This window comes from Pristis pectinata, chromosome 6 (genome assembly GCF_009764475.1).
Source record: "Pristis pectinata isolate sPriPec2 chromosome 6, sPriPec2.1.pri, whole genome shotgun sequence".
NCBI classification, from domain to species: domain Eukaryota; kingdom Metazoa; phylum Chordata; class Chondrichthyes; order Rhinopristiformes; family Pristidae; genus Pristis; species Pristis pectinata.
The window spans coordinates 89,727,667-89,740,976 of record NC_067410.1 but is presented as its reverse complement, the minus strand read 5'-3'; the positions used below and the strand labels follow the sequence as shown (position 1 = coordinate 89,740,976).

The 13,310-nt window shown below is 38.0% G+C and overlaps 1 protein-coding gene across 1 annotated transcript; it reads left to right on the top strand.

The window, feature by feature from the left end:
* The first annotated feature begins 868 nt into the window (after positions 1 to 868).
* LOC127571879 (heat shock protein beta-7-like) lies at positions 869 to 5,763 on the top strand. The gene is made up of 4 exons (XM_052018625.1): positions 869 to 1,061; positions 3,910 to 4,008; positions 4,426 to 4,577; positions 5,578 to 5,763. Exons 1-4 carry the CDS (start codon positions 869 to 871, stop codon positions 5,761 to 5,763), a joined length of 630 nt encoding a protein of 209 aa, XP_051874585.1.
* Positions 5,764 to 13,310: the final 7,547 nt, after the last annotated feature.

Genomic DNA, 13,310 nt, shown 5'->3' with positions numbered 1-13,310 from the left:
TAGCCCCAGGTATACGTCTGCAATCAGGGTCTAAAGGGGCAATTCCAAGCAGTAGGCTCAGTCCAGTGTGATCCAACCCACCTCCTGCACCTATAAATACATTATACTACTTCAATTTGGTTGGAAGTCTCAATACTTCACTTACTTCCATTAAGATTTTTTCCCCTGTGAAGATTTAGACAAGAATTCTTTTCCAAACCAAAACTAAAGGTTAACCAGAGGTTATAACTCACTGTTGTATGGTTTGACATTCTTGAAGGCTATTCCATTGTTCAATACTCCCTAATTTTGATACCTTCAACAAGATTTCTCAGAGGCACCTTTTGTTTGCTGTTCGTGGGCAGAGTGACTGTGTTTATATTATAACCACATACTTCAACTTCAGTGCTTAAGATGTACTTAGGAGCATTTATATCCATCTATTTTCAATGACCTGAGCAACCCCCAACTCTAAGTTTGTTGTCGCACAGAAGTACATCAAGTATATTTGCAGGCTATTCAATCTCCTCTTACACTGTTGTTTCTTTCTAAACCTAATGTTTGCGGTGCCTTTATAAAATCCTCATGGACTCTATCTGTCCAATGGAATTTTCCTGATATCGGAGAAAGCTGTCCTATCTCACATTCCATGAACACTATTCCTTTTTTGTTATCATGAGTCAAGTACTTTGAATCCTTATACTTATTTGTATTGGAAACTATTGATAGCTCCTATATATGGAAACAATTGAAGAATTATTATTGGCTGATGAGGTGGTCCTTCAGATTATTAAGAATACTTTGACTTTGAGCCAGAACTTGTGAGGTTTGCTGCTATTATCCCGGATACCGGCCATACTCACTGTTCTCCTGCTTTACTGCATATACCATGTCATCTCTTAGTTCTTCCTCAACATTCAGATCCAAGCGTTACAGCAACTATAGCCGACGATCCTCGGGTGACCCCTGCTTCGATCAATACATAGACGCAGCACGGAATTTATTTGAGGAAGAAATGGAAAAATCCTCTTTCAGGAATGGTCATTTTGTAAGGCCTAGAAATGAATCCTTTGGATACACAGGTTTGCTCTTTAATGTCTGACTTCTTTTGTCTTTGACTTCATAGTTAATTAGAATCTTCTTAGGTAGCCTTTGCTTCTGCACTACAAATAAGTCAAAATATAGAATGTTCTTAATGATGATATATTAATTAAAAACTAATTATATATCAAATCCTCCTTTATCACCATATACTTCTAATGGGAAACTATCAATTTTTGCTGTATAGTAAAGATTAGAATTGTTTAAATTACTGGGTTTGCTGAATAATTCTTGACTAGTTGTAATTAGAATGTTGCAGCATTTCTTTTGTTGCTTGGATGTTGGCATTTTCACCACTTTCCTGATAATATGCAAAATCCATGCTCACCAATAGCAAATCACACCACAGCTACCTAACGTTGAAGTTAGTGGGATTTTTACAGGAGTTTGTATTGGAACAGAATATTATTCTATCTGTGATAATGAAAATGTCAAAGGCTACTCAAGATGTTTCCCACAAATACACTAATTAAAATGGCTTAATAAATCAAAAGTCACACCTTTGCTGCAATGTGTCTATTTACTCATAACACAAAAGTGAAGCTAAAATAAGGCAGAACAAAATCAAAGGCAACAATTATACTGTCTTCCACCCATGTGATAATTGGAAGAATGAGTCTTTTCTGTTGGCTGCCAGTGTCCCAGTCAATAGAATTTCAGGCAACCATAATCCAGTTTCACATAAGTATAAGCCAACAGTACAAAGCTGTCCATCATTTGCAGTCTCATTCTGGAAGAGAATGGAACTGCTTGATATGGAGAAAACTCATTATTCCGAGATTCGGAAAGCTTTATCGGAATATAAAGACATTTATTTTGCATGTAACCCCTTTGAACCTTCTTTGATATGCAAGGTGAACAAGAACTATGACCCGAAATGTAGGAAAAATTTGTAAAAAGGCAGAGACTAGATGGTTGACATGAATATTAATGCAAAAAATGAAAATTGTTTCATTTCTAATAACCACATTTCCCCATCTGGAAAGGTATGAAGCAAGATTATCAAAATTGAAAGAAAATAATGTGTTGTTGTTTTTTGATCCAATCACTTTTTCGATCACTGTTTTTAATTTTTTCGATCTGCATTTATTTCCCAAATTTTAGATTTGTCAGCCTTAGGTTCCTCAATTACTTTGCTTTTGGCTTTTATATTCTTTCCTCTGCAATTTGCTTTCCATTTTTCCTTTCCTGGTGTGGGATATTTTCTTGGTTTTTGCTTACATCTTAACTAAATCAGACCTGGCAGAACCTTTTACAATTTTTTGTGCTAGTGCACAAACTTCTCTATCCATACCAAAAGAAAGGATTGTGTAACTAGATCTTTAAAAAAAACTCAAAGAATTTCTCTTTATTTTAGCACAAATGACTTGTTATAACTGTGATTGTAGCTGCTAAATTATAAGCAAATAAATATTTCCAAAGCTGAAATTAAATTAATTTTTGATGCTGCTTTGCGAAGTTAAACACAGATGTTGCTGGAACAGAAAACTGTAGACACTGGAAATCTGAGAAACAATACAAAATGCTGGAAGCACTCACCAGGTCAGACAGCATTAGAGGGGAGTGAAATGGAGTTGAAGGTACAGGTCAAGGACCTTCATCAGAACTGGGAAAGGGAGAAGTCAACCATGTTTTAAGTAGCAGAGATAGGGGGGTGGAGAAAACAGAGGGAATGTCTGTGATAGGGTGTAGACCAAAGTTGTCAAAGTAACAATTAGTTTAAAAAAACAGCAGTTGGAGACAGAAAAGAAAAATGAAACAAATTGGACAGAAAGGTACAGCCACGCTGATGGAGAGGAATAAAAAGGTGTTAGTTAAAATTGTTAAATTCAATACTAAGTCTTGATGGTTGTAATGTACCCAGATGAAAGATCAGGTGCTGTTCCTTGACCTTACACTGGGCATCGTTGGATCAATATAGGAGGGTGAAGACAGAAAGCTCAGAATGGAAGTGGGTCAGAGAATCAAAGTGACAGATGACTGGAAGCTCAGGGTTACCCATCAGACTGAATGGAAGTGTTCTTCAAGGTGGTCTCTCAATTTATGTTTGGTTTCTCCAATGTGAATGAGACCACATCATGAGCATCAGATGCATACACTACATTGGAAAAAATGCAAGTGAATTCTGTTTCACTTGGAGGGAATATGTGGGTCCCTAGATGGTGGGGAGGAAAGAGTTAAAAGGGCAGGTGTGGCATTTCCTACAGTTACATGCGAAAGTGCTGGGAGAAGGGGAGAGGGTGGCAGAGATGGAACAGTGGACCAGGGATTTGCAGAGAGAATGGTGCCTTCAAATTGCTGAAAGGAAGGGACAAGGAAGATGCACCTGGTGATGGAATCCCTTTGGAAGTGATGGAAATTATAGTGGATGATCCACTGAAGGTGGAAGGTGGTGGGGTGGATAATGGGAACCCTATTCTTGTTGTGGCTCGAGGGAGAGGGAGTGAGAGAAGAAGTGGTGGAAATAGAAAAGATGCCATTGGGAGTCCCGTCAACTATGGTAGAGAGGCAATCATGGTTAAGGAATTAGGGAGATACCTTTAAGTCACTGGTGTGGAAAATCTCATCATTAGAGTAGTTACAATGGAGACTGGGAAATCGAAAATCTGGGAGTTTTTGGGCATTGAGGAAACCTTAGAACCTCAGAAATATTTGGGATACCAATCAAGACATCGTTGATGTCAGTCAGTTTGATCCAGCGTATCACAATGTAGAACTACCACAGTCAGCGAAGCAGAAGAAGTCCAAGTGATTATTCTTTACATTGCTGTTTATAAAATATCAACAGAAGTTTTTGTTTGTTCTTACATTCTTGAGGTTGTTAATCAGGACGTCAGGATTTCCTGGTCTTCTATGAAACTGCCTTGTCAGCTAAACAGACTGAAGGAGAGTTAAAATTTAAGAAAGCTTTAAGAACTCTGTCCAGTGGTAAAGCATTCCCTAAGTACTACACTGAAATGTCCACCTTGATGAAATGCATAAGTCCCAAGCTCACAAACAACTTTATTTAGCCCAATAATACCACAATCTATTGAAGCCGATACTGGTCTTGATTATTTGCTGGGATCTGGAGTGACAGCTTGATGAAGACCTTCCTGTTCATTTGTCCCACATCTCAGAAAATACTGTCCCTTCATCTTGCACATTCGCAAAGCAAAAGGTCGCAACCGGCAGCAAGATAACCTGCCAATCAAACCTCATTGACACCTCAGTCTGGCACAACTCTTTCCACATTATGTTATCTCTAATTATTAGTCTTGTTAGCCTGTCTTAGTCAGAAATATATGCATGTATAATATACATAAGAATCCTTTCTTGCTTTTCACTCTGTTTTGTTTTATATAGCTCCAGTATCTGGGCGTCCAGGGAGCCTTGGAAACGTCAGAACTATTGGGGATACTTATCAAGTTACAGCTGATGTCAGTCAGTTTGATCCAGAAGAGATCATTGTCACCATGTACAACTACCACATAGTCATCAAAGCAGAAAAGGTCCAAGTGATTAATCCTTATATTGTTGTATACAAGATATCAAAAGCAAATATTTAAAACATTTCCAGACAAGAAATGGTTTATCTAAACTTAGTTTAAGCAGTTTCTTTCATAGCTGCATATTATTTGTTATCATTTAGAGGTTATAGTTGCCACATGAGAAAACATTATACATCTTTTAAGTGTAAAACTTGCATCGATTACCACGTGGATTAACTAATCAGAACATTGAAGGATGAAATCAGCATTAGTCCAAACTGCAGGATAACAGCTCAAATAATATACAATGTTAGTCAAAAGGTAGGATTAGAGAAGTAGAATATCCCTGTCTACAACTGAAATAAAGGGCCTTCAGATCAAAGACACAATAAGTGAATTTATGGATCAGGTCTATGAACCCCATTGTAAAATAAAATGAAGAAAGAGAAATACAATGGATTTCTCGTCAATTAGACTTCAATTTCCTTTATTCAAATATAACCTTCTGTGACCTGATGAAAATCTCATCTGTTGCAAGTGAAATTTGGAGCATTATTTTGCTTGCAATGCAGAGATACATAAAGTAAATTATACTTTGACAACAAACATATCACATAATTAGTCTGTGCAAACCAATAATGTATAAGCACTGGATAACAAACTATAATGTAGAAGGACTGCTTACTCTTGCATTGGTTAAAAATCTGTTTGTTTCAGCATTATTTTCACACTAATTCAGGTACCTTTCTTTCACTGAAGTAATAAATAACATTTCGCTATATAGGCTTAAAAAATTGAGGCATTTGACTGCATATTAATGAGAAATAAAAAACAAAAAAATGCAGATGTTGGAAATGTGAAATAAAAATAGAAAATGCTGGAAATACTGAGCAAGTCTGGTAGCACCTGTGGTGAGAGAAACAGTGTTTTAGGTCTAGGATTGTGAAATGAAGCACATTTCTATTGGAACAATTATTTGTAGACCATAACCTCCAACAATAATGAGAGTTTGCTTTCATTTCTTCAGGTGGATGAAGATGGAACCATCATAAATACCTTCACTCATAAGTGTCAGCTCCCTGAAGACATGGACCCTCTGTCTGTGAGCTGTTCACGGACCGATGTTGGTATTCTGACAATCAATGTCAGAAGGAATCCATTGAAACAAGCAGAATCTCCACAACCAGTTTACAGGAGTGAAGTTCAGTTGTAGATGTATTAATTCATACTGGCTCAATAATATTGGCTAAAAATATATGAATGTTTCTGTACAACCTTTGCATGACTTTTTTTTATTTTAGAGATTCGTAAAGTTCCTAATTGTGCACTCAATTCACAAGTTGACGTTTAGGGGAAAGAATATTAAACTATTTCTAAAATACCACACAAAAACAAACAATTAATTAACTAAATCAAAGAAAATTTGTATAAATTCATATTGTGCTGAAATATATAGAGCTACAGAACAAGTTCTGGGATAAACTCTTGTGACTACTTTACACTCTTGGGTAAGATTAAACATTATTGCTTTTAAAGTGCTTGTAAAATATTTCATTTTATGTTTTAAGCTACTTGTACGGTCTGTAGCAAATGCTTAGCTCTTAACTCCTGCTGTTTTTATTGCTGTTTGAGTTAAAGGCCAGATAAATTCCAACTTCAACAAATTTCAGGAATCCCCAAACTAACTTGACATTTCCTACAGTGGAACAGCCTCTGCTGTATTCAAGCAAAGAGGAGAAGGAAAGCTCCAGACATTTCAGTTGCTTCTGGAAAACTAACCATGAAAACAACCATGCATATGAAAATATCTAGCTGCAAGAGAACCAATTAAACCTCAAAACATACCAGGACAGGACGCAAGGCTATCTAATTACTGATGACTTGTGAAACACATCATTGTAGTCATTGAAGTTCTTTTCCCCTTGTTCCACGATATATTTCTTTACAAACCATGCTGGGCAAATTGGTAAAAGTTCTCCAGGAAGTGACCATCACCTACTCCTCTCAGGACAACCATTTCCACAGCCCTGTATTGAATCAGGAAGCCACTAAATTAAGAAGCAGTATTACTTTCAAGCATGGGCCACCCCTCTTATGGTAGTGACCTCATCACTGACCTCCACCCTGATGACTAGTTTTCAAGGTCCCTGCACCAAGGTTCAAAATCCTCCGATCACCTAGGGGCCTGATCTCCTAGTACTTGACCAATCCTATCTCCCAGTGCCATGATCTTCCAATAATCTGAGTCCCTGATTCCTCAAGACTGCTGATGGATCCTCCAGACTCCAACTTTCACCATCTCCTTGCCCCTATTCTGATCACGGACATCGGCCACCCCGTCCCACCTCAGCCCAATTACATCCTATCACCCAATGGCCAACCTTATCCATTTCATTCCCAAATCCTTACCCAATTGTCAGTCATATTACCTGGCCTGCAAATTCCTTTGGATCGCAAGGGATAAGACTGCATCCCACCAATTACACTCGGAAAATAATTTTACTGATACCAAGTTGGGGACCACTGCTTTCCATGCCTCATGCCCCAGAACTCAGTAATTAACAGCAAAATAGCACATACTGAGCCACCATACTGCCTAGGATCCAGTGTCATTCCTAGCCATCAAAGAACACTCATTCAAATTACCATCAAAGATAAGGTTCTCTCTTCTTCTGAGTGCTGAGGAAAATGAATATTTGGTGAGGGTTGGGGGTGGGGTGGTGCACAGTGGTCAGCACTGCTGCCTCACAGATTCAGACATATGGGTTCAATTCTGACCTTGGGTGCTGAGTATGCACGTTCTCCCTGGGACCATGTGGGTTTCCCCTGGATACTAGGGCTTGTTCCCATATGCCAAAGACATATGGGTTGGGAGATTAATTGGCTACTGTAAATCACTCCATCAGAAGGTGGGTGGCAAGATCAATGGCAGGAGATGGGTGGGGTATTGGTATTGGTATAGTATTGTCACTTGTACCAAGGTACAATGAAAAACTTGTCTTGCATACCTATCGTACAGGTCAATACATTACACAGTGCAGTTACATTGAGTAATTACATTGAGGGGGGTTGGAGTTGATGAAGATGTGGAAGGAAAATGGGATTAGCATAGGTGGTGCTTGATGGTCAGCACTATTGTGGTGGGCTGAAGGGCCTTTTCCCCTGCTATATGACTTCATAGCATCTATGGCATAATGACAGTAATCTGACCACATCCCCATGTCAATGGGAATATGGGTGTTAGAATTCTGGTTTTCTCTTAGGTTGTTAATTATATCTTAAGAAATGAAAGAAAATTTCCACCAACTGACCTGACTCTCCTATCAACAGAAATTCACGCCTTTCTCTGTAATGCAATAACTGGATGTTTCAACCAGGGGAACAGATGGGATATACAGCATGTTCTCCAGTCGCCCTCAAACAACATGCAATGTGACAAGGTCAGATTGAACCATTCAAGCTAAAACAAATGGTCCATGTTTTTACCAGCAAGTTAATCACACGGAAGCAGGGACTCAGAACAAGAAACTAGCAGCCTCTGAATTACTGAATACACTATTTAAAAACATCAAAGAGTGCTGAATCTTTAAAAATCTAATCCAAAAATATTTGTGCTTAGTCTCCAGTGACACATTACACATATTACCAACAAAGAACTTACTTATCATCTAAAAGCAGAAACAGCTAAAACTGAAAAACCAAGGTGCATAAGAAGTTTGCATAAAAATCATATTTTCAAAGACAAACTTCAATACCCAAGATTATGATGTTATGCAAACTACCGGTATTGAATGCTAACATTTGACTCTAATTCTATTTCTGACATGTCAAGATCTAACTGCACATTAAAATGTTGACCATAGTGAAATTCAGCTGATGAGTTAATGACTATCATCTGCTGTGTCTGCAAATCTGCATATATTAATGTTTCAAAGAGGTAATTTCTGAAGCAGTTATTGGGCAGTCACTGTCAAAATCTGACTAGGTCAGATATACATGATAATGTGAATATTTCTGGGAACTTCTTTACATCTTAAAGAAACAATGGAGTTGCATGTTTTAGCCATCTTAATTCTGAAAGACGCCGTTCTGAGTATTTTAAAGTAATATTAAAAGTAACTAAATATTACATAAATTTGCCTTTCGGAGATATGACACACTCATCACCCAGCCAGAGATGGTAATGCCAGCATAGATTGGCATGGAATGGCACACCAATGGGAAAATGGTAAAGGCAATCAATGCAAAAGGACTAAATTGAATTTGCTCCTTCACAAAGGATATTTAATTATCACATGTGAATAGGATTGGAAGAGATAAATTAGATTACCAAGATTCTGATGTTACTTATTAGATGCTGAGTAATTAAGACATTACTATTTTTGTCAACTTCACTATATGTGTCAAAGATTACAAAAACCTTGTGGTAGAGTAGAAATGCATCATTTAGAATTGATCTGAATTCTTCAACCTCAGATAAATGGAATTTACATGGAATTGAGGCATTTGAAGTAATTTGGGATGTGAAATTAGTGACCATTCAGATCAAGAAGTAATCACATTTTCATTGTTTGAAAAGTGTTATCAAGGGTAGATTCTGGATTTATGTCATGAATACAGAATGTAAACTTTTGCAAGAACAATTAATTCAGGATCTACGGCACCAGGTACAACTTGTTCTGCTGGTGCTGGATGGACTTAATTTCCAGCCCAGACTGAAAGGTGTTGAAGGCTCCATCAGCAGTCTTGAGGAATCAAGGACTCAGGTGATTGGAAGATCATGGCGCTGGGAGATGGGATGGTCAAGTACTAGAAGATCAGGCCCCAAGGTGGTCAACAGTCACAGTTACATCCACCTTGTGTTGACTGCTGGAGCAGTCCCTGCACACAAGAGAAGAGGCTTATTAATGAGATATGCAAGGTCCCATAGAGTTAATAGGACTTAGATTCCTACAATGCACTGAATTAGCTGGAACATGTGCTTGGTGCACTCAATCAGCTGTTGTGGCTCAAATATAGATTCTGAAAGGTGAGCTACTGTTTAAATTTAGGAGGGGATTTACAGCAATTGAATAGTTTCATGATTCCTATTATCAATGTTCCCCTTTTATTCTAGTTTTTTTATTTAACCATATTTAAATTCCCCAGTTGCCACAATTTGAACTCATGTCTTTGGATTTTAAGTTGAGTCTCTGGATTGCAAACCCAGTAACTTAACCACTATGCTACATATCCCACTGCATGTGTCCATGTACAGGGAGAGTGGGTATTGGAATACGAGTGGGCCATTCAGCCCTCGCCTGTTTCCGCTACTCAGGTAGATTATGACAAATCCAAATATTAATTCTGATAGCCTTGGTCCTGTAACCCCCTAAAGCCTTGGCCTCACAAAATCAATTAATTTCAATTCTAAAGTTTTCAATTGACCTCGTCTCACTTGAGGGCTTAAATCACCGAACCATGCGCATGCTCAACTCAGGGCTGGATTTTAAACCACTTCTGATGTGTTGGTTCTCGTGCACTGTGTCACCTTCAGCTGATGCATTGATGACACAAATTGATCTGCCCTCTTAGTAAGTCTCACTGGAGGCATTCATTCTACATTAGATTTTTACAGTAATTAACGATATAAATATGACACAAAATCCCAATAGAAGAGCAAAATAGATGTGGTGAAGCAGAGATGATGCATCATTTTATTTTACCCACCTACACCAGTTATTAAGAATCCTAGAACATCTCTTTGAAACTATGTCAAACCTCAGTTCTGTTTTGTTCATGGTCTTTAGAATTAATGGTATTTAGAATTAATGGTATTAATATAGATAGTATGAAGTGAATTGAAATTAAAATTACTGAATGTCTCCGGGAAAACACAAGTGCAAGCACTAACCGATCAGAGACATTGGAGGGATTTTTTTTTAAAAGGAGGTAAGCATGAATTTAAAAAGGCACTTTCCAAAAATAGTATCTGCATTTTCAGCATATTGCATATTGGTATAACAAATCCAATAACAAATATGAGTGCCTATTGCCTAACTTTTTAACAACATCTCAGAAGAGGAATGACTCCTGTGATATAAAGTATAGTGACTCACAGCAATTCTTCTCAAAGCAAATAATTACTTGTACAATAATCAATTTCTGCCCTCGAATTGATTCAATCCTTTCTCTTGAGAAAGCCAGACAAGTTCCTTTTCTAAGACATGAAAGGTTTACAATAGTTCTTTAAAAATTACAACAATGCTTGGAAGATGCAGCAAAAATTGTTTTCTCCACCAGCAACCTAATCTGTTTTGAAATGACTTGATGACAGGTAAAACGTGGAAAGCTTGAAAGGGGAAGTGCTAGATGAAAATGCTGGCAACCCTCCTAAGGCAATCTCCCAATTCTCTTAAGTACCATTAAGCAATATCATCAAGTTGTTTTGTTCTGCATGTAACAGAGTTAGCACTGATTACACTTCACAGCTGTAGATAAGAGAACTTAATTTTTGAGAATACAGTACTTGTATTTTGTTCTAAGCCATGGTGAATGAAAATCATTAGACAACGTATTACATGATTAGGACTTTGGGCCAGATACTGAGATCGGTGACATTGCAAGTGTTTGTGATAATGAAATGAAATTTAATTTAAAACTTTTTCCTGTGTACATGATGCAAACATTGTTATGTTGATGGCATGATCAATGGTTAGCCAACTTGAGGAACTGCCAAAATAACAAGGCTCAGAACCTTTAATCTCCTGACCACTGGGTTAAGTTTTCGGTTTGTATTTAGAATCAGAGAATTGTTACAGTCCAAATGGAGGCCATTCAGCCTTTTGTGCCTATGCCTGTCCCTTAGAGCAATCCCATACCCTGCTCTTTCTCCATAATCCTGCAAATTATTCCTTCTCAAATGCTATGTAATTCTCTTTTGAAGGCACAAATTTATTGTTTCTTTCATGGGATGATTTCTCTTTGCCAGTGACATCAGTAACCTGACAATAAACACTTTGAATATTTTTAATTAGATGACAGTCCAACAAATTTAAACACCAACATATCTCTGGAGTTACATTGAAAATGTTTTCTGCCAGAGGGTCCATACAGTATGCAAACAGATTTAATTAATGTTGGTTTTTATTTGCAAAATAAATGCAACTGCTGACAAAACTTCATTCACCTTTGCCAAGGACTCATATTTTGAGTAATCCAGAGACCTGGACTAATAATGTGGAGATACAAGTTCGAATCCCACAATAGCCATTGGAAAAAATTTAATTCAGTTAAGTAACATCTTGCCCTGGTTTAACTTCCTATCGACTTGTCTGAGTTGAATTCCTTCTATCACTCCTTTGCTCAATTTTTCAATTGATCTAGATCCTGTTGTAACCTTAAACAACCTTTTACGCTGTCCACCACACCACCAATTTTGGTGTCATCCTCAAACTTACTAATCATGCCACCTACATTCTCATCCAAATCATTACCATACATGACAAACATCCCTGCAGCACACCACTGGTCACAGGTGAAGGAAAGAAGAGGAGTATGGAAGGAACAAGGAAGAGCGTGGGAAGACAATAGAAGATAGGATGAGGGAGAGAGCAGTGAGGGGGAGAGATCTGTGTGGGAGAGAATGGTGGCTGGAGAGAACAGGTGAGAGAGGTAGGGTGGAAAAGTAAAGGCAAAATGGGAGTCATGGGGGCATGGCAGATGCATGTGAGCGGGAGAGATGGAAGAAGGGAGATAAGGGTGTAGGTAGAGAGGGAGAAAGCTTTGCTGCCACAGTCAAGATCACACCAATTTAAAGTTTAGTATGCAGGTGATGATTGCTTCTATGCACACCTGAAGGCTGTGCCCCAACCCGTCACCAAGTCTTTCATCACCAATATGACAGGATGGGTCTCACACTAAAAACTGGAAGACCAAACTCCTTCACCTTCCCCTCTGCAGAATACCATCCAACAACACCGTAATTGTTACAAGTCGCTCAGTCTCTTTTTCACTGAAACGCAGAACTACACTCAGTGATCTTTTCCATTGCCTCTCAGTACAAAAAAATGTGGAGGGGCTTCCTAGTCTCAAAGGGTAAAATTGACCTCCCAACTTTACTATCTATCCCAGACCCAAATGAGGATCAGGAAAACTTTGACTCACTTGATCTGTGGTTTAGCAATTTCTTAATCAGGTTTTTGCAGCCAGAACACATCTTCCCTTTGAGAGGTATTGGTTCTTTTTTGGTAGTAACCTCTACTCCCAAAATAGTTCCACTCCCAGCACTTAATGGATGTGCAGCCAGTGTATAAAATGGCCAGCTCTGGTGTAAGCAGAAATCATCCTAGATGGTGCAAGGTGCCTGCATTAGTTGTAAATTGCCTTGTTAGTTACACCCCCATTCTCATAAGCCAATCTTTGATACACTTTCTAGGCTGCAAATTTTCAATGTCCTGACAAAATTTTAATTTTCTCTGAATAGGTTAATGAATGTTATCACATCAGTTGAGGCAGTACAGTTTCAATGAACCAACTAAATTACATTTTACCCTAAACATTTTAAGAATATTATCATAACATATTTTGTTTCTTCCAGCAGTGGCTTCGAGGGTCACTGATTAACATATGTAAAGTTAATGTTGTATTGCACAAAGGAATTCCACTTCTAAGTACTCTACCAACAGTCATCATCAATCTTGCATTAGCGCTTTCTACATCATTAATTGACCATTACTGATGAGAATCAATTTTCTCAAGCAAGACTCCAAAAGCAGTAAA